The following is a 27,797-nucleotide window of genomic DNA, read 5'->3' on the forward strand; positions in this document are numbered from 1 at the left end:
GTCACATATTTTGAGAAAGTATTCATTCAAATGAAATGCTTATCAATTTACCACTTATATCACCTTTGCATACTACACCGAGAATACAAATCCACCTGGGTGAAAGTAAATACAGTGGAAACTCGATTTTACATTTTTTCAGGGGAACAACGTGAAAACACTTTGATATTATGGGCATATCAGCACATATCTAACTCATTACTTAACTAGAACTAAAACTATAATGTTTTTGATGATAAAATCCCCTTACCTAATAAAAGCAGAGGCTCTAAAACGAGCACGCAGCACATCCAAGGGCAAACAATGGACAATACAACTCCACGGCATTATCCTAGCTTTGGATCGAGACACCAGAACTTTCTCGTTCTACAAGAAGCACTTACTGGAGTGTACAACAGGAAAGTGAGGTTGTCTTTTGGGTGCCTTAGCAGGTCACCCCCTTCTATCCCACTGAAAAACTTAAAATGCAAGAAAATGTAAAATCTGTGAAATTTTTATAACATTTTGCTATGTTAAGACCATCAAGATTGAATGTATAATGTGAGAAAATGTAAAATCAGGGTTCCACTGTACTGACATTCACAGCAGGGAGGCAGAAAGAACAGGATCTGTTCTTGATACATGTTGGTTAACAATGACAAGTCAAACTGGAAATTCTTTGAGTCATGCACTGTTCATTGTCTGTGAATTTTGATGCATCGACAATCAGAGTTAGCTCTATTGTAGTGTTCTGCTGTGTACTTACTAAAGAGAAACTTGAAAGCTGCCAAATGAGCTGTGCGATACGTATATCTGCTTTCACTGACAAGCAGCATGGTGCCAGCTGCTACACGGGCCACATTCAAGTGGCACAGTAGTCAAATGCAGGCACTGCATATTCATTATTCAGAAACTACTGCATGACAAAACAAGCTTTGGTATACCAACAGCCCCATAATATACATATTTATTGAAATATAAATTAATATGATTGATCAGTTTCTGATTAGCACGTAAGGAACATATCACAGTTAGTTGCACAGTAACACACCTCCCAACTAGTTTAAAACTATCATTACACAATTCCACATTTCAAATGTATTGTGATCATATCTCTATTCAATGGCAATCAATACATTGGCATTACAGCTCAGAAAAGCTACACTGCTGACACTTATTGCCTGGCAATAAGGTTTAAGCCTTGTTTATGTCATAATTTCCAATTAAAATTTTGCAGCTTTCCCTGAAATTTCTGAATGTTGTCATTGTAATGCGTGAGTAACACTGTAAGAAGGGGGAAGAAAACACACACGAAAGGTTTAATTCATTTATTATGTTGATGTGTCTAGAGTACTATCGCCATCCCTGTCATTGTCTTCTCGAATGCACGCCAAAGTAATATGGGCAGATAGATGGGCATCCAGCTGATATTTATGTCTAAATGAATTGTTACATTCTGGGCACTGGTAGGGTAGGACACCTGTGTGTATTCGTGTATGCACCATTAATACATTTTTCTTTCTAAAAGATTTCCCGCAAGTGTCGCAAGTGAAAGGCGATTCCCCAGTATGGTTTCTCGTATGCATGACCAACTCTTGCCTGTCTCTAAAAGATCTTCCACACACTTCACACATGAAAGGTTTGTTTTTCATGTGGGTCAATTCATGGAGCTTCAAGTTCGAGCTCTTCTTGAAAGACTTCCCACAGTAGTTACACAAATAGGGGCGCTCGCCTGTGTGGACCCGCATGTGTATTGCTAGCCGGTCTCTCATCTTGAAAGAGCGCTGGCATAGCTCGCATGAATAAGGTCGCTCACCGGTATGACCCCTGACATGCCGCAGCCACAAGACTTTTCTTTTGAACACTTCATTACAGAATTCGCACTTCCGTCGTTTATCCCTTTTGTGAACTGCCACGTGTACTTTATATCCTCGGTAGGTGGGCATTTCTCGTCCACAATGTTCACACTGATACAAACCGTTTGCATTAGTCCCACCAATGTGTTTCCTAGATTTCCTCTTCTTTTTTGACTTTCCTGATTCAGTTTCCTTGTTTCCATTCACCTCGGTTGTTCCATCATTCGATACAGACGATGCTTGCTGTAACAAGCTGTAGAGAAGAAAAAATATATAAAATTTCAAATTAAAGGGAAACAAATGAACACATAGCTTAACTCTCCAACATATTAAGTGCACCTAGTCTTAGATTCAATTCAGCTTATATTGTTAACACATTTCAGAGCACATTCTCCTTTCATCAGGCATTTGTGAATTAAACAAAGCTAACTGCTATGTGGGGCAAGCATGGTTTAGGAATTATGAATTCAGATCCACGAACAGGCTTGTCAGCTCATATTATTGTGCAGTTAGCTTCCTGGTGGAGCCACACTGCATACTGGCTCAGATAACATTTTAAAATGTAGGTCCAATTCAGATTTGCCCATCTAAACATTAAGTGGACTTACACCTACTCAAATCATACGATTAAAGATCAGAAAGTTTTTAAAATGACTGGAGAGGCTTTATTACTGTGAAGGAAAATTGGAATAAATTAAATTAAATAACTAATGAAGATAAGAAGACCATTTGGCATGGATGAGAGAGGAAAGAAGAGCTTACAGGATTCTTGTTGGGGAACCTGATGGTAAGAGACTAATAGCAAGGCTAAGAAGAAGATGGAGATGGACCTAAAGGAAATTGGTAGACATGGAAACCAGTATATAGAGATCTTGCTCAGGATAGGGACAAATGAAAGGCCTGTGTAGCTTCGGGTTTAAGAAGGCTGGAGTGTCAGATGGCAATACATATTCACTTTGTAGACTTTGTACAAAAGGAAGAAACTTTGAATTGCTTGATGATGTTATAGCTATAATATTGATCATCTTTAAATTCTGATGAAAGGAGCATAACATCAAGAAACAACCTAATCTGCTCGTAACATCCTAGATTCAAACAGGCTGATTTCTTGCATGTGAATTCTTTGAAGTCTCTGATCATACAAGAATGATGTTTGTGACAGATCAGACAAAATTTTAAGTGTTTTAGTACTGTTTAAGATACAATAAATATTGGTCCAACTTCTGTATGTTGGATGAATTTCACAATGTGTGTAGAGAGATGATTAAACTGTTTCAGAATATCCAAGTGAGTGTAAATCAATGTTTGTACAGTCAACGGCAAAGATAATGGTAGGGAAATTGTCCGCCGCTATTTTCATTAACTTTTTATTCTACCTCCTGGGTTGTTTTAAGGAATGAAACTATGTTGGTTCGAAGCAGGCAGTGTTCTCTGCTTATTGACGCCTTATTTCAATTCATTGTCATCACATTGTGTATTTCAGACCGAATGAAAATGGTGGTGGACAATTCGCCTACTGGTTCTTTCACCATTGGGTGTACCACACATAACTTGTTTTAAATTGATTCATTGATTTAGTTTATTTTAGTTTGAGTTTCTGCCACTTTTAGTTAATCACGAAGATGAAGATGACATGATGAAATTGATGACGGGAAGTTTAAGTCTCAGGAAGCAACAATAATATCACCAAGATATTTTTCATTGCTAATATCAGCAAGATCATTTTTGAGAGCAAATTTTTTTGATGATGTTATTGCTTTCAAGAGAATAAAAATAATAAACTGTTCTTTTTAGGTAAAATACTGAGACAGGAACATTTTTGAGAATTCAATTCCAGATTCCATTGATGACATGACACAAATAGTGCTGTAATCGCATTTTGTAGGATTAGTAAATCATATTGTGATGCCATTTCTCTGAATAGTTTACAGTCAGCAGCAAACAGAAGAACATTAATAGGGAGAAGACAGACTGTCAAGAAAATATTCAGACAAAACAGACAGAAAGCTGGAAGGGGTACAAAAAAAATGCTGTTCCTGGGCATACAGGTAGTCTTTTAGCAGGGACAGAAATTACCATGGATGTTAGATCTGGATTCTAAATTATGAAGATGATGATTATGGTTAATTCTATTTAAGGCTCTTGAAATTTCCAAATACATAACATAAAGATGAGAAGTATCTCAAATAGATCGAGTAGCATGAGAGAGTAAGAATGAAAGATTGATCGAGCAAGAGCTGCCTTGAGTTGTATGTACGAGGGCAAATTGAAAAGTCTTTGCAACTACTTTTTTCAGCCAAAATATTAGTGTGAGTGAGAAACCGAGATATGCATTCAATGCAAGGATTTGCTGGGGTAAAATTTTCCGGATCTCCCAGGGTCGTGGGAAATATTAATAGGTTTTTCTTGGAATGGCCAAGCGTTAACTCGGCTGCTCCACGGCACGGTGCTGCTGTCAGTTTGCAAAAATGGCTGTAGTACTCAACACATCCACATTGTATGAGCAGCGAATTGTTATTCGTTTTCTATGGAGCAAGGGACGAACGCCCATCGAGATCCATAGGGAAATGGTGCTGACATATGGGAACAAGTGTCTCGGTTTGAGAACTGTGCGGTGGTGATGTTGTGAGTTCAAAAATAGCCAAGAAGACCTTCATGACAATCAATGTGTTCGCTCCTCGCTCACAATGAAAAACACTGTCTATGTGGCAAACAGGACCATCGACAGACTTCAGTCATTCTATTGGGAGATTCTGGAGCATGCACCATATAATCCAGACCTTGCCCCCAATGATTTTCACGTGTTCAGTCCACTGAAGAAGTTCCTGGCAGGACAGAGGTTCCTTTTAGACGACGAAGCAAAGACATCTGTCCAGCGGTGGTTCCACAATCAACTGGCCAAATTCTACAACAGTGGCATCTCCAAACTAGTGGTGAGATGGGACAAATGCCTGAACCACTGTGGTAATTATGTGGAAAAATAGTGCAAGGTACATAGAAAAGTTCCTATATTTTGATTTTCCTGCATGTTTATTATTTCGGCTGAAAAAAATAGGTGGAAAGTCTTTTAGATTTGCCCTCATACATGAGGGGTTGTATGTGTAAGAAACCTGTCTTTCATTAGTTTTTTAGAGACAATAGAGAATCGTGAGAATTGTACATTATACAAAAACAGAAAATGAATAAAGATACACTCCAAGGAACAATAAATAAATGAATAAGGCAGAATTGCATTCAATGCTAAATGTTTCAAAGCAGACCGTACTAGTTTATTATCTAGGAAACAGTCAACACAGGGTTGTTGTGTGTAAAATACATAATATAGTAGTATATGGGTCAAAAACTTGTTCTACAAGGAAGACACAGTAAGTAATCACATGTCTCTACAATATATGCATGCATATATGTAACACACATACACAATGTAGAACAGGCATATACTAACAAACAGCAATGAAAAGTTGGGCCTTTAAATGCACTTGACACCTCGTTCATCATATTTAGGTGGCAAGGAAGTGTAGCTGTGCCTAAATAACTTATAATGCAGGAAAATGTAAAATCAGGGATTTTTTAGAAATATTTTTCTTTATTGAGACTAGAAACAAAGTGCATAAAGCAGTAAAATATAAAATGGGGGTTCCACTGAATATTCCAATTGAATGTAGCCTCAGAAGTTAGCCAAACATAAATAACTTGACTGAAGCAAAATGTACATTACGAACTGAACAATTTACTTCTTGTTCTCTATGCTTTCTCACCTCAACTTCTTTATAGCATAAGTCCTAAGTGGGAAATTAACTTACACCATCTCCTAGAAATGAGCTTTTCCTGCGTTGTATCCAACTATACTCCAAAAAACTGAAGAACAAGTATATGTACATGAAAAAACATAGAACAAGGCTAAATTATTATGGCCGCATAAAAGAATTTAAAATAATATTTTTGCTTTTATGAATCAATAAAAATATCACATATAATTTATGAAAAATATCATTAAATTACCAAAAGTTTATAGAAAAAATGAAATTAAGTGGTCAGTAAATATCGAATGCAAAAATGTGCTATATTATTATATTTATAAACTCGGATCAAAAATGGTTGCATGCAAGTTCTGAAGTGCATTAATCAGCATTTACAAGAAAAATAATAAAAATGCATAACTTGATATATTTAATGAATGAATTTTTGTTGAAGTGAATCTGTACATAGGTACAACCATTGAATGGGCTTTTGTTTAACTGTTTTGTTTTTGTTTTTTTTCTAGTTCTCAACATTACCTTTCAATATATTTATCTGGTAATAAGTTCTTGTCAGATGATGCAAGATTCAATGTATTATTTTCTTCCTTGCCTTCATCAACTTCCAAATCTAGCCATTTCTCATCTTCACTGTCAACTTCAATTTCATGCTCCTCTACTTTCACACATATTTCAGGTGGTATGAAGCTAGAACTTTGAGAGGGGTTCTCCAATCCTTCTTCATCACTTTTGACAATCACTTTGGACTCATTTCCTTGGAAATCATCACTACTAATGCTTGACATGTTGCAAACCTGTCCATTTTCTGTCATTGTGACCAGAGATACTACTAGTCTCTAGATGTCACCGGGACTGGACTGGATTTGACTGAAAAATAGACATAAACCCTAATTAGAAGGTAGCCAATACTGATCTAATACCAGCCATATAGAAAAGAAATTTAATCAACATGGTCACCTTTCAACCTCATCTATTTTGATTCATTTGAAATATGTCACACTGAAAGGGCCAGCTGAGGTAGGAAAATACTCAATGTTGCAGATCCATATATTTTGTATTTATGAAAATACAGGGGGTGGTAAATGTGCGATTTTTCAAGATCTTGTTAACTTTAAATTGTAATATTTCGGCAATCAGGGCACTATAGAAGTGGTTCAGATGGCATTGGACAGGTCTTGAAGCGCTTTTCACACAAGATATTGCATGCCTATGTCAGGGTAAAAACAAATGATGTGGAATTAACACTACAGTGGACAGGTTGTGCCTGAGAAGCACCCAACAAGACAAATGAATTGAATTTTCGTTTTTCCAATAGATGGCACTCAGTGTACCTTTCGTTGCATTCATAATCGTGTCGTGGAGTTAGTCCAGCCACTGTCAGTGAGCGGGAAGGCATTGTTCTCATTATGTGCCTGTCAGACACAACCTGTCAAGTAACGTAACAACAATTTCACCCGTGTACTGAAAGGTTAACACTACAGTGCTAAAGAACTTAAAAATAATGATTTTCTTGTACGTATCAATTAGTAGTAGATGTATTTGTTCAAACAAATAGCTACTTTCTTTACAAAAGTTCTTATATGTTTTTAATTTAATTAAATTTTTTGGTGCCTGACAGGCACAACCCGTCCAGTCACGTAACAACAATTTCACAGTGTAGTGAAGGGTTAAAAAAAATGTCATTCATACTCTATTGCTCAATAACTACAAAATTTAAAAATGGGCTGCCAATGGGATCCAGAGTTACGTTAGATTTAGGTTAGGTCAGGTCATGATAGGTAATGCACGATAACATATTTTGATAGACAAATTACTATAATTCAAAGCTTAAAGTATAACAGACATGAAACACATTATTCTTTGAATTAATGTACATAAAGCTGATATTTGTTTAGAAAATAATGTAGACAAGGTAAGTTTATATACAGTAAACTGATATAGGAGAAACTGCAAAAAACTGTAATAACAAATAAATTAAAATACATAAGATGTACCTATATCAGCATTTAGGCTATATCTGCAGCCAACATAACATATGGAGGACAAGCCCATTACTGACAGTCAAAATTGGAATAAGTCTCACTAATTAAAAGACAATGTCTTCATTAAACTATGTAGACATAAACACCTTACAGAAAAAAAAACTTAATAATAAAGCTGGTGCTTTATATGAGCATGCAGCACACATAAAGACAAAGTACAGAACAGAACAGAGACCTATTATTCAGGCTGAAGTTCCAGGCGCCAGTGTCATTGATCTGCATTAATACGGTTTCTAGTATGAACTACGTGGAAAAGTAAGTCTCTGCGGTGCCTTGAAAAGCTTGTCCCTTCCACCCTTGCAAACAACACATCGTGGGAAGTGAGTGACCCTGACTTTTGTAATAGTACAACGCCAGTACTTTCAATTGTAGGTACTCGATGAATGCGAAGACTATAATACACAGTTCTTCAGTCTGCTTTGCTAATACATCTGTGTGCTAATATGTTGCTGCATCCTTCAAGAACGGAACCCATAACTTCAGTGGAAAGAGAAAAAAAAACAGGGTTAGGACAGATAGAACATTTACATTCAAATATATTACGATTACCTTCACTGAAAAAAAATAATAAATATTTGGAAAAAAAACACTACACACAGACACAGATTACTCGAATTCCATGCTTCAGCGCACAGATTATATACGTCGTAAAGCGTTAATGGTGTCCCTTATCGCACAACACTAGAGCACCTTTTTGTTTTGACGTCATCGGGAATTCAGTTTAGTTTAGTTTAGTTTATTTGCGTCCAAGGACTACCGGTGTGTACAAATTACAGTACATGGTAATATAGGACATGTCAATACTTACATTACAATACAGGTCAGTGGCGTACGCAAGGGGGGGTTACGGAAAATGCTGTAGAAAAAATTAAAAATGGCTAATTTATCACAGTCAAAGATCTGCGACAGTAATAATAATAATAATAATAATAATAATTTGGATTATTATTCCCATGCAGCATGAAGAAAAACACAACATTCCAAACACAATCTAAGCGGCCGCAAAGTTCAATTTTGCAATTTTCTTTTGCAAAAAGTCGCGCAGCAGGGTTGGCATGTTTAAAACAAAAGTGTTTAAAAAAATTTGTTTTAAACGTTTAAAACACAGGGCTTTGTTTTTTTTACAATTGTTTTAAACGTTTAAAACAATGTGTTTTAAACATGTTTTTTTTAGAAGTGTTTAAAACACATTTTGGTACTTGATATTTCATAGTCTGTGTTAATTTTTTTGTTTGGCAACCCTGTATTTTCATTGAATCTGTGTCAATTAAACCGTGCTTTACGGGTTTCACTTATCGCACAACACTTGAACAACCTTATGTTCTGACGTCGCAGGAGATCGCTATAAGGGAAATGTAGGACATGCTGTCCCAAAATGTAGGACACAAAATATTTTCAATAAATAATACATATGTCTATAGAACATGTTAGAAAATAATTGAAAAATGACACTTCAGTTTTAAAAAATGAATTCTTAAAAGCAAATTTTCAAAACTTGCAATCATACTAAACAATACACCTCTAACTACAAGATTTAAATAATACTTCTCAGAGGAGCCAATTTTTCTCAAAATTTCAGGTTTAGTCAAAATCAACTCTTGAAATTATAGAGACCAGTACCAAACATTTTACAGACTTTATGAAAGAAAGCATTTCTCTTGTGAGTCTGTTGTGCTGATGGTAATGAAAGCACACTCTCAACATTTGCACTATGACCTGTAATGGCAAAAAAATATTCATCCAATTACCGTAATTTGAAATGGTTCCAAAAGTTTCATCTTGGATAGTTTTTAGTTCAATAACAGGGTGTCTACCAAAATAACACATCCAGAATTCTTGACATTTTCTGGACTTTTCTAGACTTTTCCCGTTTTTCTTAACATTTATTTATTCGACCCCTACTTAGGTAAAGTTGGAAATTCGTAATTAAGAAAATAAATATTTATTTAATGAAACCCGCTAGATGAAAACTGAAGCTGTAACTATTTAAGAAGAGAATTAGATCTGCTTTATCTATAAATGCATCCTGGACTGTTTTTGGCAGACTAGCGATGCTTTGGCATCTGGATTGATTGATCGAGTTGGTGTTTTAAGTCCACTTTGTGCACAGTAAGGCTAATCGGGACTGGACCTACAGTTTCAAGTGGGATCCGAACCATTATGATTCTCCACCGGGTATAATCTTATGTGGGGTTTGTGTCTGTTGTCCCTATATGTTTGTGACTGTCCCTTCATCCATCTTATCTTAACACCGTTCATCCTCATCTTCGCGATTAACCAAAGGGGTAGAAAAAGTGAAGTAAAAAAAAACTAAATCAGTCATTGTGATAAAATTCTTCACCACAAGAATAATTTATTGCCGTTTTATTGATTTCTTTACTTTTTCTTGACTTCCATTACTCTCTTGACTGGCAGGCACCCTGAATAACTTTGTTCTCTATACCCCTGCTTTACAATCAAAATATTGAATAAGAATGGGAAGCACCTTGTTTCATCAGTATATACCCAAAGACAAGAAATTCCGCTTAGGCATTGAATAGTAACATCATCAGAAAGTGGTCCGAAAACTTTGTTCATTAATTGCTTCCATTTTATCGTTTGTTTTCTAGCAGGACAAACTTTTCTTTTCTTTTTGGGCAATGACTGAATCAAAATAAATTTCACTAATGAGTTTGGAAGCGCAGTCCATAGACTTGTAACTTGCATGATATTTTTTTGTTATGTATTTCCCTAATTTAATTAATATTATATGATGCTCAAAATGTAGGACATTTATGATATTTTTCAAATTCCTCCCGGACACCGGACATAAGGCTACAATGTAGGACATGTCCGGGAAAAACCGGAAGTCTGGTAACCCTAGGTTAGGTAGGCAGGCTAGCCATGTATGCACAAGGTAGCAAAACTGTTGCGCGACAAGAAAGACCCGTGCTTTACTGTATAATTCGAAACTTCTCAGTTCTTTGTTTCGTACCGTCCTATAAATTTGAGACTGGTGGAAGCTGGAAACTAATATCTGAATACACAATGCGTGATTTTGATCATGACGTGAATTTTTTTCTCTTGGGATACGATTCATTGGTTTGTATAACTGAATGAAGCGCAGATGCTTACTTTTGGTAACATAATTTTGTACTTGGAAAGATAAATTGATCTGGAGAATCTATTATCACATTGCAGGTTGTTTTCTGCTATATAAACTGTTCAGGCAGAGAGAAATATTTCACTCTGATTTTTCCAGGACGAGGATAGTAATTCTATAATATTTAGTTTCTTGAAATTTAGATGAATATGAATCCTAACCTACTTCAGCAGTGGCTGAAAAAAGGGGCTATTACCCACAACTTTTGTCCCTGCAGTAGAGGTGTGCGGGATCTCGAAAAGTCGGGATCGGAAAAAAAATGACTTCCCGATTTTTCGGGATCCCAAGCAGTCGGAGAAATGCGAATGGTCATTTTAAAAAGTCGTCAATTCTCGATGTTTTCTGGATTGTAAATGTCTGGAACTTATCGGAAATTGTTAGTATTTGTACCAGAAGTGCAAAAACAAGCATTTAAGATGGAAATTACGTGTAGAATTCGAGATTTCAAGAGCGTTGGGAAATTTCGAACATATCCCGTTCCGAGAATTGCCCGACTTTGTCGTGAAATTGAGAATTTTCCCCGTCCCGAATGTCGGGATTTAAAGAATTTCCCGCCCCGACCCAAAAAATTCTGCCCCGCAGTATGGTAAACCTTATCTCCAAAGGGAAATAAACTGTCCTTGCCGCCACTGTACTCATAAAAATGAGTATTTTATCTTTAACGACTTTAACTATAATTTACTGGGAAAAGGTTGACTTTATTTTGTTTAAAACGTGTTTAAAACATGTTTTTTTAAACTCCTGTTTAAAACTATGTTTAAAACAAAAAAACATGTTTTAAACAAAAAACAGTTTGTTTTGTTCTTTTTAAAAAAAACACAAATTTTGCCAACCCTGTCGCGCAGTGACTCTTGCGAGAATTGTGAAAATTCCTTGCTTCGTCCTTATTGCAAACGTTCTTCCCGGTACTGATTTCACATCCCCTTGTGAACTCTCAAGTGATGCTGAGTCTACATCCACATCATTAAATAATGTCGAAGAAGTCTTTTGTGAATCACCTAGAAGGGATAAATGTGTTGTAATGTCTATAAACCCTGGGCGAGTTCCATAGGTAAAGGTAATGTAAATTCCCCCGTGCCATGAATTCACACATAGTGGTGTGGTGGGCCCCAAAGATTCTTGATCTCGAACTATTTTGCAGGTGATGTGATCAGCACCATGCTCCGGCAGCCTTCATCCCCCAAGGTTGCTCTCAGATACCCATAGGCTGGGTGCGGAGACAAGGCTGGATAAATTCCAACCAATTCCTGGAATCGAACCCGGATATCCCACGAAGTTGTCAGACTAGACCAGCGCGGCTCCTTGAATGAGTTTCATATTTCGATTATTTCAATAAATTTAATATATTTGCTTGTTTTTATGGATTTTCTTCACACTTAAAATGTCTCACTTATCATATACAAATAACCGTTGACTAGACAATTATTTTGAAACAAAAGAATTATAATTTTGTTCTATTTCTTTCATAAATAGCAGCTGCATTAGTAGTAATTAAACTAATTAATTAATTATAAAAATTATTAATTAATTTATTATTATTATTAATTAATTAAAGTATAATAAAACAATGGTAATGTGAATTTGTAGAAAGTTTTCGAGATAACACCCCCCTTGATGAAATCCTGCGTACGCTACTGATTGTATAACTCTCTTTTTCATTTGAGAGAAACTATTGGGTGTAAGACCCTGTTCCTTAGGTTTAACATTTACAATATTTGTTGCATTTTTACATTTTACAATAAAAATTCATCTTTAAATTTGCCCGGAAAACTTCTTATTCTATCGGATGTTCGTGCAGATGGTTCTTTTTGTTTTACGTTCGTTCGGCTTAATAAATGCCTAAGTTGTTATGTTAGGCAAGCTATGTCTAGTTCTCTTAGAATAACTACTAAATTTGCAGTGTATTTATGCAATTAGAACCAAACCTAACAATCTACGCATTCCTTCATGCATGACGTCCGCAACGTTGTGCGATAAGTAAACCCGCGACATCCGGACCCACAGATTACCAGCCAGATCAGTTATCACTTATCGCACAACATTTGAGCAACCATGTGTACTGACGTCAAGGGACAAGGGTTTTTAATTTTAGAATACATGCCTACATTGTTAGGCTAGGCTAGATAGGTTTAGTTCTCTTAGCCTAAATAAAAATTTTTAATTGTATGCTAATGGAACCTAATCTAACCTCGTTCGAATTTCTCATCTGACGTCAGAACACAATGTTGCAGAAATGAAGTGCGAACAGGCAGACTCGTCAGACCCATAGAAAAGTGACTGTACATGAGTGTTACCCTGCAAACTGTCCATGACTATTTTCATTAGTTTTTCTCTTACATCCTATGTGTTTTTAAGCGATGGATATTTAAGTATGCTGGTGTAGAAGTTCTCAACAGTTTGTTTTGAGCTTTCTTTTAATTCTTGAAGTTTTTATTGGATCAAATAAAGTAGACGAACATGGTGATGGACAATTTGCACGGTAATACTCATAGATCCCACTGTACTACCTACAATCCGTATTAGTGCAATAATATTTTTCAGACAGAAAATATGTCTCCAAGGGATTTGAGTTGCTTTGTTTGTGATGTGGCTATCGAGGGAAAGAAATTTCAGCTAGAATCATGCAAAACACAATATTCAAAAGTGAAAATGTGGGATAAAATCAGCGAACTCGTAGGAGATCAGTATGTCGTTTTTGTGTCCGATACTGATGTTATTTGCAGAGGTTGTGCTAATTTAATGAACACAGTAGATAGGCTTGAAAAGGAACTTACAAGCGTGAAACAAGTTGTTCTTCAATTTCTGGAAAGAAAATATTCTTTAGATGAGAATGAAGTTTTGGAGTGTGAAGATAATTTAGAGCGCTCTGTTCCCTCACAACTACCAGGTTCGTTGAAAAGGGTATGATTTTACAATACCAGAAAACGCCTTAATTTCGTTAATAATTCGAATACCCAGTAAGGTAACAATTTACTATACCGGAGACGGATTTCTTCAAATTTACAGGAGAAAGTACTTACGCAAATAATTTTCTGTAGCGTTGTTGATGTTCGGGAATGTAGGTTTTATCCATTTTAATGCAAATGCATGTGGTTTTCTACGAAAATCTATTTCCGACGCACTATTGCTGCTGCCGCCATTTGCTTTCTGTATGAGAGCACAATACGCGCTATTGCTGCTGCTACAACATGACGTGTCAAGGATGCGTCGTGAAGTTGTTGCCGGGTGTGGAAGATGCCGGGGAATTTGTAATTCCGATGTTGTCCGTATATGCTAAATAGAAAGAAAGGTGTACTAATGGAACCTAATCTAACAGGCCTAACCTAACCTAGTAGGCATACCTCGTCCCCGTGATGGTTCGTGGGGCTATCGTATGTAAGAAATAGACATTATTTTCGTTAGAAATCCATTATTTCACCTAAAGAAATGTTCTGCAACGCAGAATAGTACGTTAGCAATGTAAAAAATTGCGAAATAAATCATTGATAGGTGTCTCTGGTATAGTAAAGTAGTACCCCCACTAATTATGGAGTCCTGATGACGCATCTGCAGTTAAGATTTGGTGCTCACGTGTAGAAATCGTAAAATAACCATCTCAATTGCCACGATGATAAATCAGAAGGCGAGGAGTGTGTGGAATGTGTACTAGTTTGATTACAGGTTAGTTTGGCAATGGCGTAGGGAACGTTGGAGTTGTTCATGTGAGGAAGATGGAGTCTTCCGTGAAGGAAGGAAGAAATGTTTGTCGCTCAAGTGCTACGAAACTGATATTTTTTGACGGTCCGTGGTCGCAATTAGCTTTATACCCCTCGAGTGATCCATGGGTGGCCCCATGAACCATTCACAGATAGCCCCATGAACCATGCACGGTTAGGCCAGTTAGGTTAGGCTAACATAGTTAAAATTTGAAGTCGTAGTAATATCAGGAATATATATTTCGTTCTTTAAGTATTCGTTCAGTTTTTGGTCATTCAGTTTCTTGCATGCATTCTCATTTACCTGCCGCAAAATTAGTTTGGTATTGATGCTTGTGAAGCACATGGAGAAAGCGGGTCTATGTCACTACGGGAGGGTGGGTTGCTGGCATGCGAGCCAATCAAAATCTTCCCAGTGCTTCACCCAAGCCCTGGTTACCTAGCAACATAAACCGTTTATCTTGGTGTTGCCGTTTATCGGGCGATTCTTCCTGCGATCAGTTTTCATGTTGGGAGAGGACGTGTTTGTTTGTTGCGTTGCGTTGCTGTGATATTTTAACAGGCCCGTTTGTTTAGTGTTTACTGAATTTAGAGTATTCTTTGTTGTATATAGCATGTTGTTTTAGTGTGTTATTTTTTTGTGTTCTGCTTGAATGTGTCGTGTGCTTGTGTGAAGAATGTCAAGCACAGGAGACAGTACTCGAGATGTCAATGTACCAAAGAGGCCATGAACTAAAAGAAAAATGAATTTCTCTCAAAGGCCAAACGTGGGAGATGGTTTGTTCTGAGCGCAAATAATTTGAACAAGAGAAAAACAATGGGGGTCCAATCATTTCTGTAAATAAAGTTCTGGAGAGAACTACTGCTGCTGCCGGCGTGTCTAAGAACAACCATAGGGAAAGAAAAATATAATGTGGTAGAAATAAATAAATAAATGTGAGGCTTCAAAACTGGAAATCTCAGGAAAGAAGAGGAATATCAGTAAACGCGTGACAAATTTAGATGCCTTTCAGCAAGACGCTATTCTTCGCCATTTTACTCTTATTATAGAAGGAAAGATCATCCCTCTGTTGGGAAACTGCACGTTTCGTTGAAAGATTCGGGACTTTATCAAGGTGGGGAAACATCTTTAACGACAGTTATAAAATCTCTGGGATCCTCATAAAAAAAATTAGTGGATGCAAAATAAAGTAAAGTATGGAGGCATATGGGGATGTGGAGGTAGGGCTCCACACATTCTCGACCTAGGCCATATTCTGGAGGTGATGTGGTTCACCAACCGCCTTTACCCCAGGTACTCACTTGGGCTGAGTCGACCCCGGAGCCATTCGGGATATTTGAAAATAGTTCCACAAACCACCGCAGGTCTCCCGCGTGAAAGTCAGATGCCCCACCAACTGAACTTTGTGCAATTCAGTTGCAGTCTAATTAAAAGTTGGGCAGACTTTAACGGCGACTTTGGAAAGAAGTGGTGACTGCAAGTGTACATATTCAGTATTTTCAGAATGGATTGAAAAGGTAACCTGTAAACAATGCTCGTTACATTAATTCGTTCATGTTGTGAAATTGAAATAGAGAAAACAATAACACATTTCATTATTGTTGTTCCTTTTCATAACACATGTTCCTCGACACAGCGTCAGACTGCTGCACTGTGTACTGTACTGCATGATATGGCAACACTGTGACGCGTGTTCCTTCAGCTCTCAATACCAAACTAATTTTGCTGCAGGTATAGTAATAAAAACCCCCATGCCAGGCCAGGATTGAAACCCAGGAACTTCAGTGGGATATTTTATACGTAGGGTCATTCCATGTCAAATCAACCAATTTTAAAATAATCGGTTGCATGACCATTTTAGAAAAAAATAATTTTTAGTATATAAGTTTGTACATGTTTGTAGATATCAAAACCAATGTTCAAAAAAAAAAAAAAAATAGTTCTCATAGGGCAGCCATTTTTCCAACATGGTGCATGGCTTTTTTTGCTCATGTATCAGTTCACAGAAACCTTAATATCTCAACAGTGCTTAGAAATGCAAACCTTTTTTACAGCATGGGCTCAAACATGGCCATTCATTGAATTTTAACAGTTTTCGGGGTTAAATATCTCAGATGGGTCATCTTGAGAAATTCTGTAATTTGGCACAAAGGAAGCCCTGCATGAACCTAACTCTCAGTAAAAATCTCAACTTTTAGATTCAACTCGTATTGGCCAATATGAGGTAATGTATGTGACCTAATATCTGACGTTGCAAAGTAAGGTTAAGCTACATCCCCTACTTAGAATAATGAAGTCTTTTCTTTTTCTTTTTTAAAGTTGGGGTAAAAGAGTCTCAGAAAATATTGTAACATAAGGTTTTAATATTTGACGTACCAGAAATTGAAATTACAAGGTATGACAATTGAAAATCTGCAAAATCTTATTGCAAAAAAAGTTTGATTTATTAGGTATCCACGTCCACTTGACATTGTCAGCTCCAGTTTACTATTCATTCTCTTTGTCAAATCAGGCAGAATTCTTTGTTTTTCAGTAAGTTCCTGAGTTAATTGTGAGAAACCTTCAGTTCATCACATACATATTTTCTTAACCAGATGATTCTCATACCTTTTTAATAATAGTTTTGTTAATTTACATTTTTCTTCTTATAATTTCAATTATACTGGCCACACAACGGATTGCAAAACTTGCTTTCCTTTTCTTCTATTCCAATACTTTGTGAAAAGCACCTTTCCAGTTTCCTTTGCACTCCTTGTATGATGTGAGTACTTTTTCGGGCAATAGCACTTTATTGTTTTTGTGCAATCAGCCTCCTCAGTTTTGAAACAGGAGATACATCGAAAACAGAACAGACTTCGTCCATTTCCGTTAGTTTTTCTTGGGTTGGCACAAAGACATCGTTGTCATTCTGGCATTTAATTGATTAATTGATTTGGTTTTTTAAGTCCACTTTATGCACAGTAAGGCTAATCGGGACTGGACCTACAGTGTAAATTGGGATCCGAACCACTATGTGCCTCCAACGGGACTCCTTATTCTGGCATTTAAGTGAGTCACTTTCTCCAGATATGAAAGTTTTACTCCAACATGTCAGGCATATTGATTTAACTGGTATAAGGCTTCCTTGATACTTTTTTGGCCTTACCATATGATGCAAATTGATTCTAAAAATTCCCTTACTAAACTTTGTCTTTACGTCGTACTTCTGAAGATCACAACATATTTTACCCTATAAAAAGCTATTTTCAATGATATTTGCATATTGTCTCTAAGCCATCCACCTGTAGTCTTTACCTAAGAAGTTGGGGTAAAAGTCTCAGAAGTGTTTTATCATATTCACCGAGTTTGTTAAGATTAATTAGGTCTGGGAACCTTACCAAAAGTGTATTTATGACAGTCCTCTCCAGTTAAAAATCCTACAGAACACTCCATTTCCAGTCTCGGATAACAAACATTCACAAGTCACTACTCTTGGCACATTAGGCAAAGGAAGAATGGCAGCAGAGATTGTCCATGCACAGATCAATTCCAGCCTTGCCTTACATCATTTCAAAATATGTCTGTGAATCATCTGCTGTGCAGGACTCATATCTACTTCCACAAGTGTCTTTTCTTGAAAATAATAATAATAAAAAAAACGTGGAAAATAAAGGAAACAAAAAAATAATATATTCTTCCAGCTTTGACCCTCCAAAATAAATAGCCTACTTACAATGGAGTGCCCAAGGAGGGGTTGGTGGGGGTCATAAGCCCCTACCTTTGGCACAGCATTCCATAAAGAATTAAATCATCAAAGGCAGGATAATGTGGCAAAAACAGGGTTGTGTACTAAATAAATATATGCAACCCCAACCCCCCTCCCTTTGAAATTCCTGGGCATGCCACTGACTATCTTAAGCTGCTACATTTAAAAATTTAAAAAAAATATGGGGAAGCTCAGTTTTGGAGCTGACAATACCAACTGGTCGTGGGTACCTAATAAATCAAACCTTTTGCAATGAGGTTTTGCAGATTTTCAATTGTCATACCGTGTAATTTCAATTTCTGGTAAGTCAAATATTAAAACCTGATGTTTTAACCCAACTTTAAAAAATAAAAAGAAAAGACTTCATTATTCTAAGTATGGGAAGTAGTTTAACCTTACTTTGCAACATCAGAAATTAGGTCACATACTATACCTCATATTGACCAATACGAGTTGAATCTAAAACTTGAGATTTTTACTGTGAGTTAGGTTCATGCAGGGCTTCCTTTGTGCCAAATTTCAGAATTTTTCAAGAGGACCCATCTGAGATATTTAACCCCGAAAACTGTCAAATTTCAATGAACGGCCATGTTTGAGCCCATGCTGTAAAAAAGGTTTGCATTTCTCTAAGCACTGATACAGCAGGTAGCTCTACACATGAAAAAGAATTCAAGCCTTAGACTATACCCCTTCATTAAAAAAGAATCTGCCTTAAAAATCCAAATTTTTAACTATTGTTACCCAAATTTCCACCATAATTTTTGTACTTAGGATGCAATTTTTAGCAAATCATACTTGAATATCATAGAAAGTATACTTCATTAGCTACAAAATGAATTTTGAATCAGGTATTAAAGTTTCTGTAAACTTCTATATGAGCAAAAAAGCCATGCACCATGTTGGAAAAATGGCTGCCCCAGGAGAACTAAAGACAATATTTTTTTTGAACATTGGTTTTGATATCTAGAAACATGTAGAAACGTTTGTACTAAAAATGAAAATTTTCAAAAATGGTCATGCAACCACCATTGGATGGTTTGGCATGGAATAACGCTGTACCAAAAATAGGTTAGGAGATATTGTATGAAGATGATTGTGACTTTTTGCTTTTCAAACATTTTCTTACTGTAGGTCTGCTTATATTCCAGGCAACAGCAGGAACGTGCAACTTATTCAGGAAGATGCTGGAAAGAATACAAAGCCCCAAAGTCACTTCTCAAGCAACAGTTTGGTAAGGATTTTCTGTTAACCATCAGCCATGGTTAGGGTTACCAGACGTCCGGATTTTCCCGGACATGTCCTACATTTTAGCCTTGTGTCCGGGGTCCGGGAGGAATTTGAAAAATGTCATAAATGTCCTACATTTAGAGCGTCACATAATAAAATTAGGGAAATACGTGTTTCAGTTTAACAAAGAGAAATCATGCAAGTTACATGTCTATGGACTTCACTCTCAAACTCAATAGTGGCATTTATTTTGATTCAGTCATTGCCGAAAAATAAAATAAAATATTGTCCTACTAGAGGACAAACGGAAAAACGGAAGCTATCAATGAACAAAAGTTTTGGGGCCACATTCTGATGATGCGACCGTTCAATGCCTGAGGGTAATTTCTTGCCTTGGGGTTTATACTGATGAAACAAGTTTTTTCCCCATTCTTATTCATTATCTTGATTGCAAAGCAGGTGTTTAGAGAACGAAGTTATTTAGGGTGTCTACTAGTCAAGAAAGTCGTGAAAATCAAGAAAAAATAAAGAAAGTATATCAAGACGTCAATAAAATGTCAAGAAATTATACTTGTGGTCAAGAATTTTTGCTATCCAAATGACTGATCAGTGAATTTAGTTTATTTTACTTAACTTTTCTGCCCCTTTGGCTAGTCGCAAACATGAGGCTGAATGGCCATAAGATAAGATGGATGATGAGACAATCACAAACACATAGGGACGAGAACACGAGTCCCACATAAGATTATACTGGCTGTGAGTCCAAACGCCAGAGCCTCGCTAGTATGCAAAATGCAGTCCAGCATGCATTAATAGATAAAATAGGTCTAAATCTCTTGTTATATACTGCTGCAGTTTACATTTTAACCAGCCTTTTGGTAGGATTTTCTTATTAAATATTATTTTCTTAATTGCTAATTTAAAACTTAACCTTTATTTATTCGACCCCTACTTAGGTAAACAAAAACGAAAAATAAATGTTAAAAAAAAATCCTGAAAAACTCAAGAATTTTGGATTTGTTATTTTGGTAGACACCCTGTTATTCAACTAAAAACTACCCAAGATGAAACTTCTGGAACCATTTCTATGGTAATTGCTGAATATTTGTTTGCCATTACAGGTCATAATGCAAAGACTACTTTCATTACCATCAGCACAACGGACTCACGAGAGATGTTTTTTTTTTTCATCTAGTCTGTTAGAAGTTTGGTACTGGTCCATATAATATCAAAGAGTTTGGCTGTTCAGTCTCTCATAAATATATTTTGACTGAAATTTTGGGAAATATTGGCTCCTCTGAGAAGTACCGTTAAAACAGGTGCATTGTTTAGTATAATTACAAGTTTGGAAATTTTGAATTAAAGAATTCATTAAGAAATCTTTTTTTTACTGAAAAGTATCAATTTTAAATTACTCTCTAACGTGTTCTATAGAAATATGTATTATTTATTGTGAATGTTTTGTGTCCTACATTTTGACTCAATGTCCTACATTTTGGAACATAATGTCCTACATTTCCCTCATAGCGATCTGGTAACCCTAGCCATGGTACAGTTATATACATGAATAATGTGAGAAAAATTATAATTTTTCATCATTATTTTCGGTAGTTTAGTATTATACAGACTACTTCATTTGTCTACGTGACGAGAAATGCTTAAGAGGTTAGGTTAGGCCTGTTAGGTAAGGTTTCATTAGCATACATACAGCCTAAATAATAATTTTTCATTGTATTTATGCTAATGGAACCTTATTTTCATTCAATTTTTTTTCTTTTTCTTTTTTCAAGGAATAGAATTTGTGATTTTGATGTATAAATTCTTGAACTTTGCATTGTGTAAAATTAAGTGAATGAACATGGTACATGTAATGTGGTAATTTGTCTGGTATTATGATTACATTCAACTCCACTGCAGAGTTGTTAAGATGTAAAAGAGAACTGTGGAACACATATTGGAATGAAGTGGACGAATTTTAAATGAGGGAACAGAATTTGCATCTTCTCTGCCTTAAAAGGATCTAATTTTGTTTGTACAAAGGCTGTCGCAGAGAAGGTGAGACTAATTGCTGTATAGGAAAAGAGCAACCTCCATTGGCTAGCAAATGTACTAGGATGAAAATTTGGTTCATTAGCTGCCAATTGAGACCAAAATGAGCACAATAGGTCAAAAAGTCATGACTGCTTAAAAGTTAAAAGACAAGCATGTACATGGACCCCTCCAAGAATCATTAAAATGAAACACAAAAAGTACAAAGCACAACATTTTTATTCAGAATCAGCCATATCGAGTCGACATACATCTTTTTCAAAATAGGAACCATTGACAGCTAAGCAAGTGTCCATATGCTTCTGCCACTTTGTGAATGTTTTTTTAAAATTCGTCGTCAGGTAGCAAACTGAAGAAAACTTGCACTGCGGTGATCAATTCTTTGTTAGTCATGAAATGACGACCACGTAAAGCGGCCTTTAAAAGTGGAAATAGCCAATAGTCGCAGGGTGCAAGGTCCAGGCTGTATGCTGTATGCGGGAAAATGTCTATTTTTCTCTTCATGGCGTAATCCTGAAAAGCCCGCGTGGTATGCAACCGTATTCACTAGCGTCTCATTACTCACAGATGGTCTTTGTCCAGGATGCAGAAGCAAAGTGCCTGATTTGCCCCCATCTTCGAATGACTTGTGCCATCAGTACACTGTGGCTCTACTCAGTCTGTCTTGATCGGCATATGCCTCTTGAAGCATTGTATATGTTTCCGCAGCACTTTTCCCTAAACGCCAACAAAATTTTAGGGCATGTCGCTGTTCATCTTGAATACTCACCGCGAAAACCAATGTTATACACAAAAATCTGGAGAGGGAAACGAAACACGTTCCACGTAAATCAACACAGCTGCTTACTAACGTGGTTTCGCAAAATGTGACAACTTGCTACGGAGACAGAATGAGTTATCCTACACAACACGACTAGTGCCGAAACCATAGGCAGTGTTGCCAAGCCAGGAAAAAATCTGTCTCACCTTCTCTGCGACAGCCTTTGTATAAACAAGTTATTAATTTAATGAGTTGTTTTTTTTTATTTTAAGGAAATTTTACCCGGAAAACGTAAAAGTTTATCCTGAGACTGTTCTGGTATGTAACCAGTGTCAGTATAATAGTTCATATAATAAGAGGCTGCATATAAAATAATACATATGTACAAATAAAATATATGTACAATCGAAATTAAGCAAACATACCATTTGAGCTCTTTTACGTCCTAATTGTTACGCCTTGTGAGCAGTCTCAGGTTTTATTCCTGATGAGAGCTACTTTGAAAACAAGACTCCAGTTTTGAATGCCAGAAAAGAGCAGCAGTGGGGCATAATGTGATACACTGCATCACCCAACATAAGCAGCTTAACAGACTTGGCCCCGAACTGGCTGTTTGCACCATTGAGTTTAGTTTTTACAAACGTTTAAATATAAGTGCAAAAGGGAAGAAAACAATACAATTCTACAGAAGAGCATATTGATACCTTTTGTATCACAACTCAGCAGTTGCTTCCTTAAAGGAATAAATTTCGGGGATTAGTCTGGAGCGTTAGGATTATTTGTGCACCTAATGTTTACAAGCAGCATATCCCATGCATTAGGAGCTGAAAACGTGAAAGATGATAGGTGAGCAGTTGTTGATTAATTACAATTAAATAAGTAATTTCGTAGCAATGTTCCTGCTGTTTCTTATAGTGCTGGGTGCAAGATCAGATGAATAAGTGGGTTGGGGCAAAATTTTGCAGCCACTGTTGTCTGCCTCCACAGTAGGTGGTTTGATGGAATGGGTATGTGCATTGTCAGCTAGGAGACGGTTGCCTTTGCTGATCATACCCTGGTATTTTTTTTCTTCACCGCTATCTATGTGCCAATAATTACATATGGAGCAGAGACTTGGACAATGACAGAGAGACCAAAGAAAGATGCAGGCAGTGGAGATGAAATTTTTAAGAAGTATATTGGGGAAGACTAGAAGGGATAGAATAAGGAATGAGGAGATCCGACAGACAGTGGGAGTGGTGAAGCTTCAGGACAGAATAGATCAGGCACAGATGAGGTGGTTCGGACATATGAAGAGGATGGATGCAGAAAGACTACCAGTAAGAGCTTACAATGCACATGGAGTGGGAATAAGGCCATGGGGGAGACCAAGATGTCGATGAAAAGAGAGGAGTGGTGGAAGACCAGGAAAAAAATGGAGAGGCCAGACTTCTATGCCGACCCAGCCAGAGGCAGGAAACTGTGAAGGATGATGATATCTCACATTTTTCATGAAGGATGTGTCCAGTTTGAAAGTTCGTTTTCCACCTCACACCAGTGTCATATGATGGACAGGGTGCCAAGTCATTGAAGACTTTTGGGAAGGAAGATATTAATTTACACACACACACACACACCAACCAACCAACCAGGGGCCTCCACCAGATACTGAATGTGACACCTTGATGACAAGTCATTATGCCATTAGGGAGGCTCAGAGGGAGAGAGAGAGAGAACATGCAACACAACACTTTTTGTGTCTTTTCGATATTGTCCTTAGTAAAGTATATTTGAATCAATACTAATTGCTGGGTTCAATCCCAGGCGGGGGAGAATCGGGAATTTTTCCAGCTGTTGAAGCGGCTCCGGCGCCCACCCAGTGTCGTATAAAGTGGCTACCTGGAGGAAACTGGGGGGTAAAGACAGCCAGGGGCATGGTATTGATCATATCACCCCCACCTTCGGCCATGATCAAGAAAGTGTAGGGCTCTGACCCCACACCCCTTCATGGCATGGTGCATAGCACAGGGGAGCACTTTACCTTTACCTTTACTAATTGCTTATCTTTGTTGTTATAACAAAAAAACTCTTCCCTCGGAAATTTTTGGTGAGGTGATTTTTTAGGACAATATTGTTGGTGGAGGGAATCCCCCTCCTCACCAGGATTTTACACCCTGTACTATCATTACCATAAACAGTGGCTATTTTATCATGGGTTTGGCTGCCTCTGTTACCTTTCAAATGAAGATGCTTGATAACACTGCAGACTTCCATTTTGTCTATCATGGAGTTTACTAACATCTACTAAATCCAGAGACAAAAAGAGTTGACATGAGTAGCTGTAATTTCAATATCATGCACATAAACATAAATGATTATGCTTATCAAATTATATCTGGATAGCTCAATCACTTAATGGGGATTAATAAGACTTTATGATCCCTTAATATACACAGGGCTTATTATTTTTTCTATTTCTTCACATGTGTAAATAGATGTAAATCTTGGCAAATTGCCCATGTAACAAGCATTTTACATTAATCACAAATATAATGATGTACTTTTGTGATTGATATTAATTTTTTTCATTCACCATTTTGACATAAAATATGGAGCAAGACGTGAACATTTCATGAATGGTTGGAACATGAATAAAGTTGTATCAGCTGCAAAACATACATCACTTACATTGATATTTAATATAAACATGTATTTATGCCATGTGAAAAGGTCAAGGAAGTGGAATGTTTTTGATAATCATCATAATGAGAATAAAACACATTGCAATTAGCCTCTTGTGGTAATTTACTTGGAGAGTATAAACTTGATTTATTGCAATAGCATGTAACCTGACATATGCTGATTTGAGTGTAAAAGTATTACCTGGAAACTTGGTAAAGTGAGGGAATTTGTTTTGACGTGATACACATGAGCTATGGATTTTGTTGTGTTTACTTAGACAGTAACACAGATAGTGATCAATATATTTGTGACTAATTCTATGTATGATCATGGTAGTGATGAACAAATGAACTAGAAGAAGTTTTGTAGATTGTAAAAAAAAAATATCAATTCTCGACTTGTATGGGCAAAACTTATTTTTATGGTTGTTGTTTTGTCACAGATTATATGAATCTTTGTCGAGAACTATGAATATAATTATTTGGCAATTTAAGAACTATTTGTATTTTTCTTGTTTTACGTCGTTTCGCTACCATTTTCGACTAACCACAGCAATGAAGATGAATCATAATTAGATGAAGGGACATTCCAAACGAGAAGTGTAAGGGGTGACCCTTTTGGAAGATGCCCATATGGCAATCTCTTCAACGTAGTATACCGTGGGCTGCATATTGCAGACGAATGAGGCTCTGGTATCTGGACTCGGAGCCAAAATAATCCTCTGTGGTATTTGTGTTGTGTGCTGCCCATGTGTGTTTGCGCGTGTCCTTTCATCTTAGTACTCATCCTCATGTTTACATTTAGCCAAAAGTGGCAGAAAAGTGAATTAAAATAAATACATCAATCATAACATTCAAAAAGGAACTTCCATGCCCAGGCCAGGGACTTAAGTTTTGAAACTTTGGTGTAGCCAGTATAAACATATTTTAGTTTTATTACTACATACTAACCATGGCAAAGGGATCATCCTGTTAGTAAGACAAGCAGATGTAGTCAGGAGATATTTAGCGTTTATTAGACAGCAGCTGTCCAAATGAAGTTTCTATACACACAGGTCTGTTGATAAGAAATACATAAATGGGAAAGAGATTGATTCTAGCATGTAGTCTTTTGCCGCTTTCTTTGTATTTTTCCTTGTGTTGTTCTTGACTGGCATAACAACAACACTAATTTTGTTTTCCACATTGGATTTTTTCATGGCTGTTCTTCAGTGAGCATATGTATTAGGAAGATATTTTTAATTATTGGAACTCCTTCACATGAGCAATAAATCTCAATAAGTAGTGAGAACCTATTACTATAAAAAATTTTTTTAAAAAAAGGTAAAGTGCTTCCCTGTGCTTAGCACCATGCCATGAAGGCGTATAGGGGGTGTGGGAGTAACACCCCACGCTTTCTTAGTTAGTGGGGGTGATGTGATCAGCATCATGCACCTGACCACCTTTACCCCCCAGGGTTTCACCCAGGTACCCATGTCATTCGATGCTGGGGGGGCAGCTTCCAACATTAGAAAAGTTCCCGGATTTCAACATGTCTGGGATCGAACCTGGGACCTTTAGCATGGTAGTCAGACACATTACCCACTGAGCCACCGTGGCCATGAACCTATTACTATTAGTTGAAAATATTTGATTTGTCAAGATTTAACCTGGAAACTAATGTCTGTCAACACTACAGAAAGACTGTGAATTATTTCATATTCCCATCCAAATTTATATAATTACTAACTTGAGCAATATATTTACAGAATGATTTTTTTTTCTTTTTGCAGGGTCAAATTTCTGCTGCAAATACAAAAACTGCAGGGCAAGAAACAAGAACTCTTGATAAATATAGTCATTCCTCAAAGACAACAAGTAAAGTACAAAACACTAACCTCTGGATTCAGTGTGATTTGTGTAAGTATACTACAAACTACAAGTCATTTATGATCTACCACATCAGGCAACATATGAAGAAAAAGACGATGAACTGTGATTTTTGTGGCGATGAGGTGAGTGAAGATCACAATGAGAATCAAGCAAATCAGACTGGTCAAGGTGATGCAAGTGAAATTGCCAGAATTTCTCAAGCTGAGGAGGAACAGGTGGAGTCTCAGAATAGTGTGAGTGGATCTGGCACTGTGTCAAAAGAGAATAGCTCTGGTGGTCTCAAACAAGAAGTCATTATGGGAATAGTGGAAACAAAGGTAGACAGTACTGCATTACAAGTGTCTCCAAACAATACAAATACTGCTACAGACATTAATGTTAACATGCCTGATACAGTTACTGGCAGTGACAATCCTGATAATTCAAAAAGTGCATCCAGTAGTGTACAAGTTGCAAACTTGCCATCCAACATTCAAGATTATAATATGCCAGATGTAAGTGATGTTGGAAAATGTATCGCAATGGTTCAACAGCCATCCAGTACCTTAGATCCAGGAGTAAGCATTGAAACAGAAGAATATCAGACAGTCTTATCAGTAGATGACTATCCCAGTATTTGTAAAGCAGAATGTACTAAAAGTGAAGAAGTCTTTGTTATACAAAACAGTGACAATGAAGACATGATAACAGAAGAAGTTGAAATGGTGGAAGTGTGGCATACCGATTCTCCACTTTAGTCCCTCATCAGCATAATCTACATTTTACCTTTTCACGACTTGGAAAGTTTAAAGTGGTCTGAGTTAAGTATTATGTACTGCATTAAACAATGTGTTAGTATTCATTATATTTTTCACGTTATTGAGAATCAAAATGCATATGTATGATGTATGTTAACTTAAAATAAAAATAACAAACAAAAACTGGAAAAGTTAATAAGCGAATTAAATGATAAAAATGAAACACACTTGTTAACATTTTTCCCATGTGAAACCATGGTTACACAAACAGCCA

The 27,797-nt window shown here is 36.7% G+C and overlaps 2 protein-coding genes across 3 annotated transcripts; one reads left to right on the top strand and one right to left on the bottom strand.

Moving 5' to 3' along the window:
• Positions 1 to 244: 244 nt before the first annotated feature.
• On the bottom strand, positions 245 to 8,269 carry LOC145998966 (uncharacterized). 2 transcript variants are annotated; one of them, XM_083135802.1, is made up of 3 exons: positions 8,185 to 8,269; positions 6,113 to 6,460; positions 245 to 2,088 (listed from the first exon to the last, which is right to left on the bottom strand). In XM_083135802.1, exons 2-3 carry the CDS (start codon positions 6,403 to 6,405, stop codon positions 1,311 to 1,313), a joined length of 1,071 nt encoding a protein of 356 aa, XP_082991928.1. In that variant the 5' UTR covers positions 6,406 to 6,460; positions 8,185 to 8,269; the 3' UTR covers positions 245 to 1,310. The 2 variants fall into 2 exon arrangements, with proteins under 2 accessions (XP_082991928.1, XP_082991929.1); XM_083135803.1 differs by lacking the exon at positions 8,185 to 8,269 and adding an exon at positions 7,811 to 8,167.
• Positions 8,270 to 13,282: 5,013 nt separating this feature from the next.
• LOC145998580 (uncharacterized) lies at positions 13,283 to 27,719 on the top strand. Its single transcript, XM_083135018.1, has 3 exons — positions 13,283 to 13,664; positions 19,367 to 19,449; positions 26,687 to 27,719. Exons 1-3 carry the CDS (start codon positions 13,328 to 13,330, stop codon positions 27,521 to 27,523), a joined length of 1,257 nt encoding a protein of 418 aa, XP_082991144.1. The 5' UTR covers positions 13,283 to 13,327; the 3' UTR covers positions 27,524 to 27,719.
• The last annotated feature ends 78 nt before the right edge of the window (positions 27,720 to 27,797 follow it).

Source organism: Lepisma saccharinum, chromosome 14 (assembly GCF_977018435.1).
Source record: "Lepisma saccharinum chromosome 14, izLepSacc3.1, whole genome shotgun sequence".
Classification (NCBI taxonomy): domain Eukaryota; kingdom Metazoa; phylum Arthropoda; class Insecta; order Zygentoma; family Lepismatidae; genus Lepisma; species Lepisma saccharinum.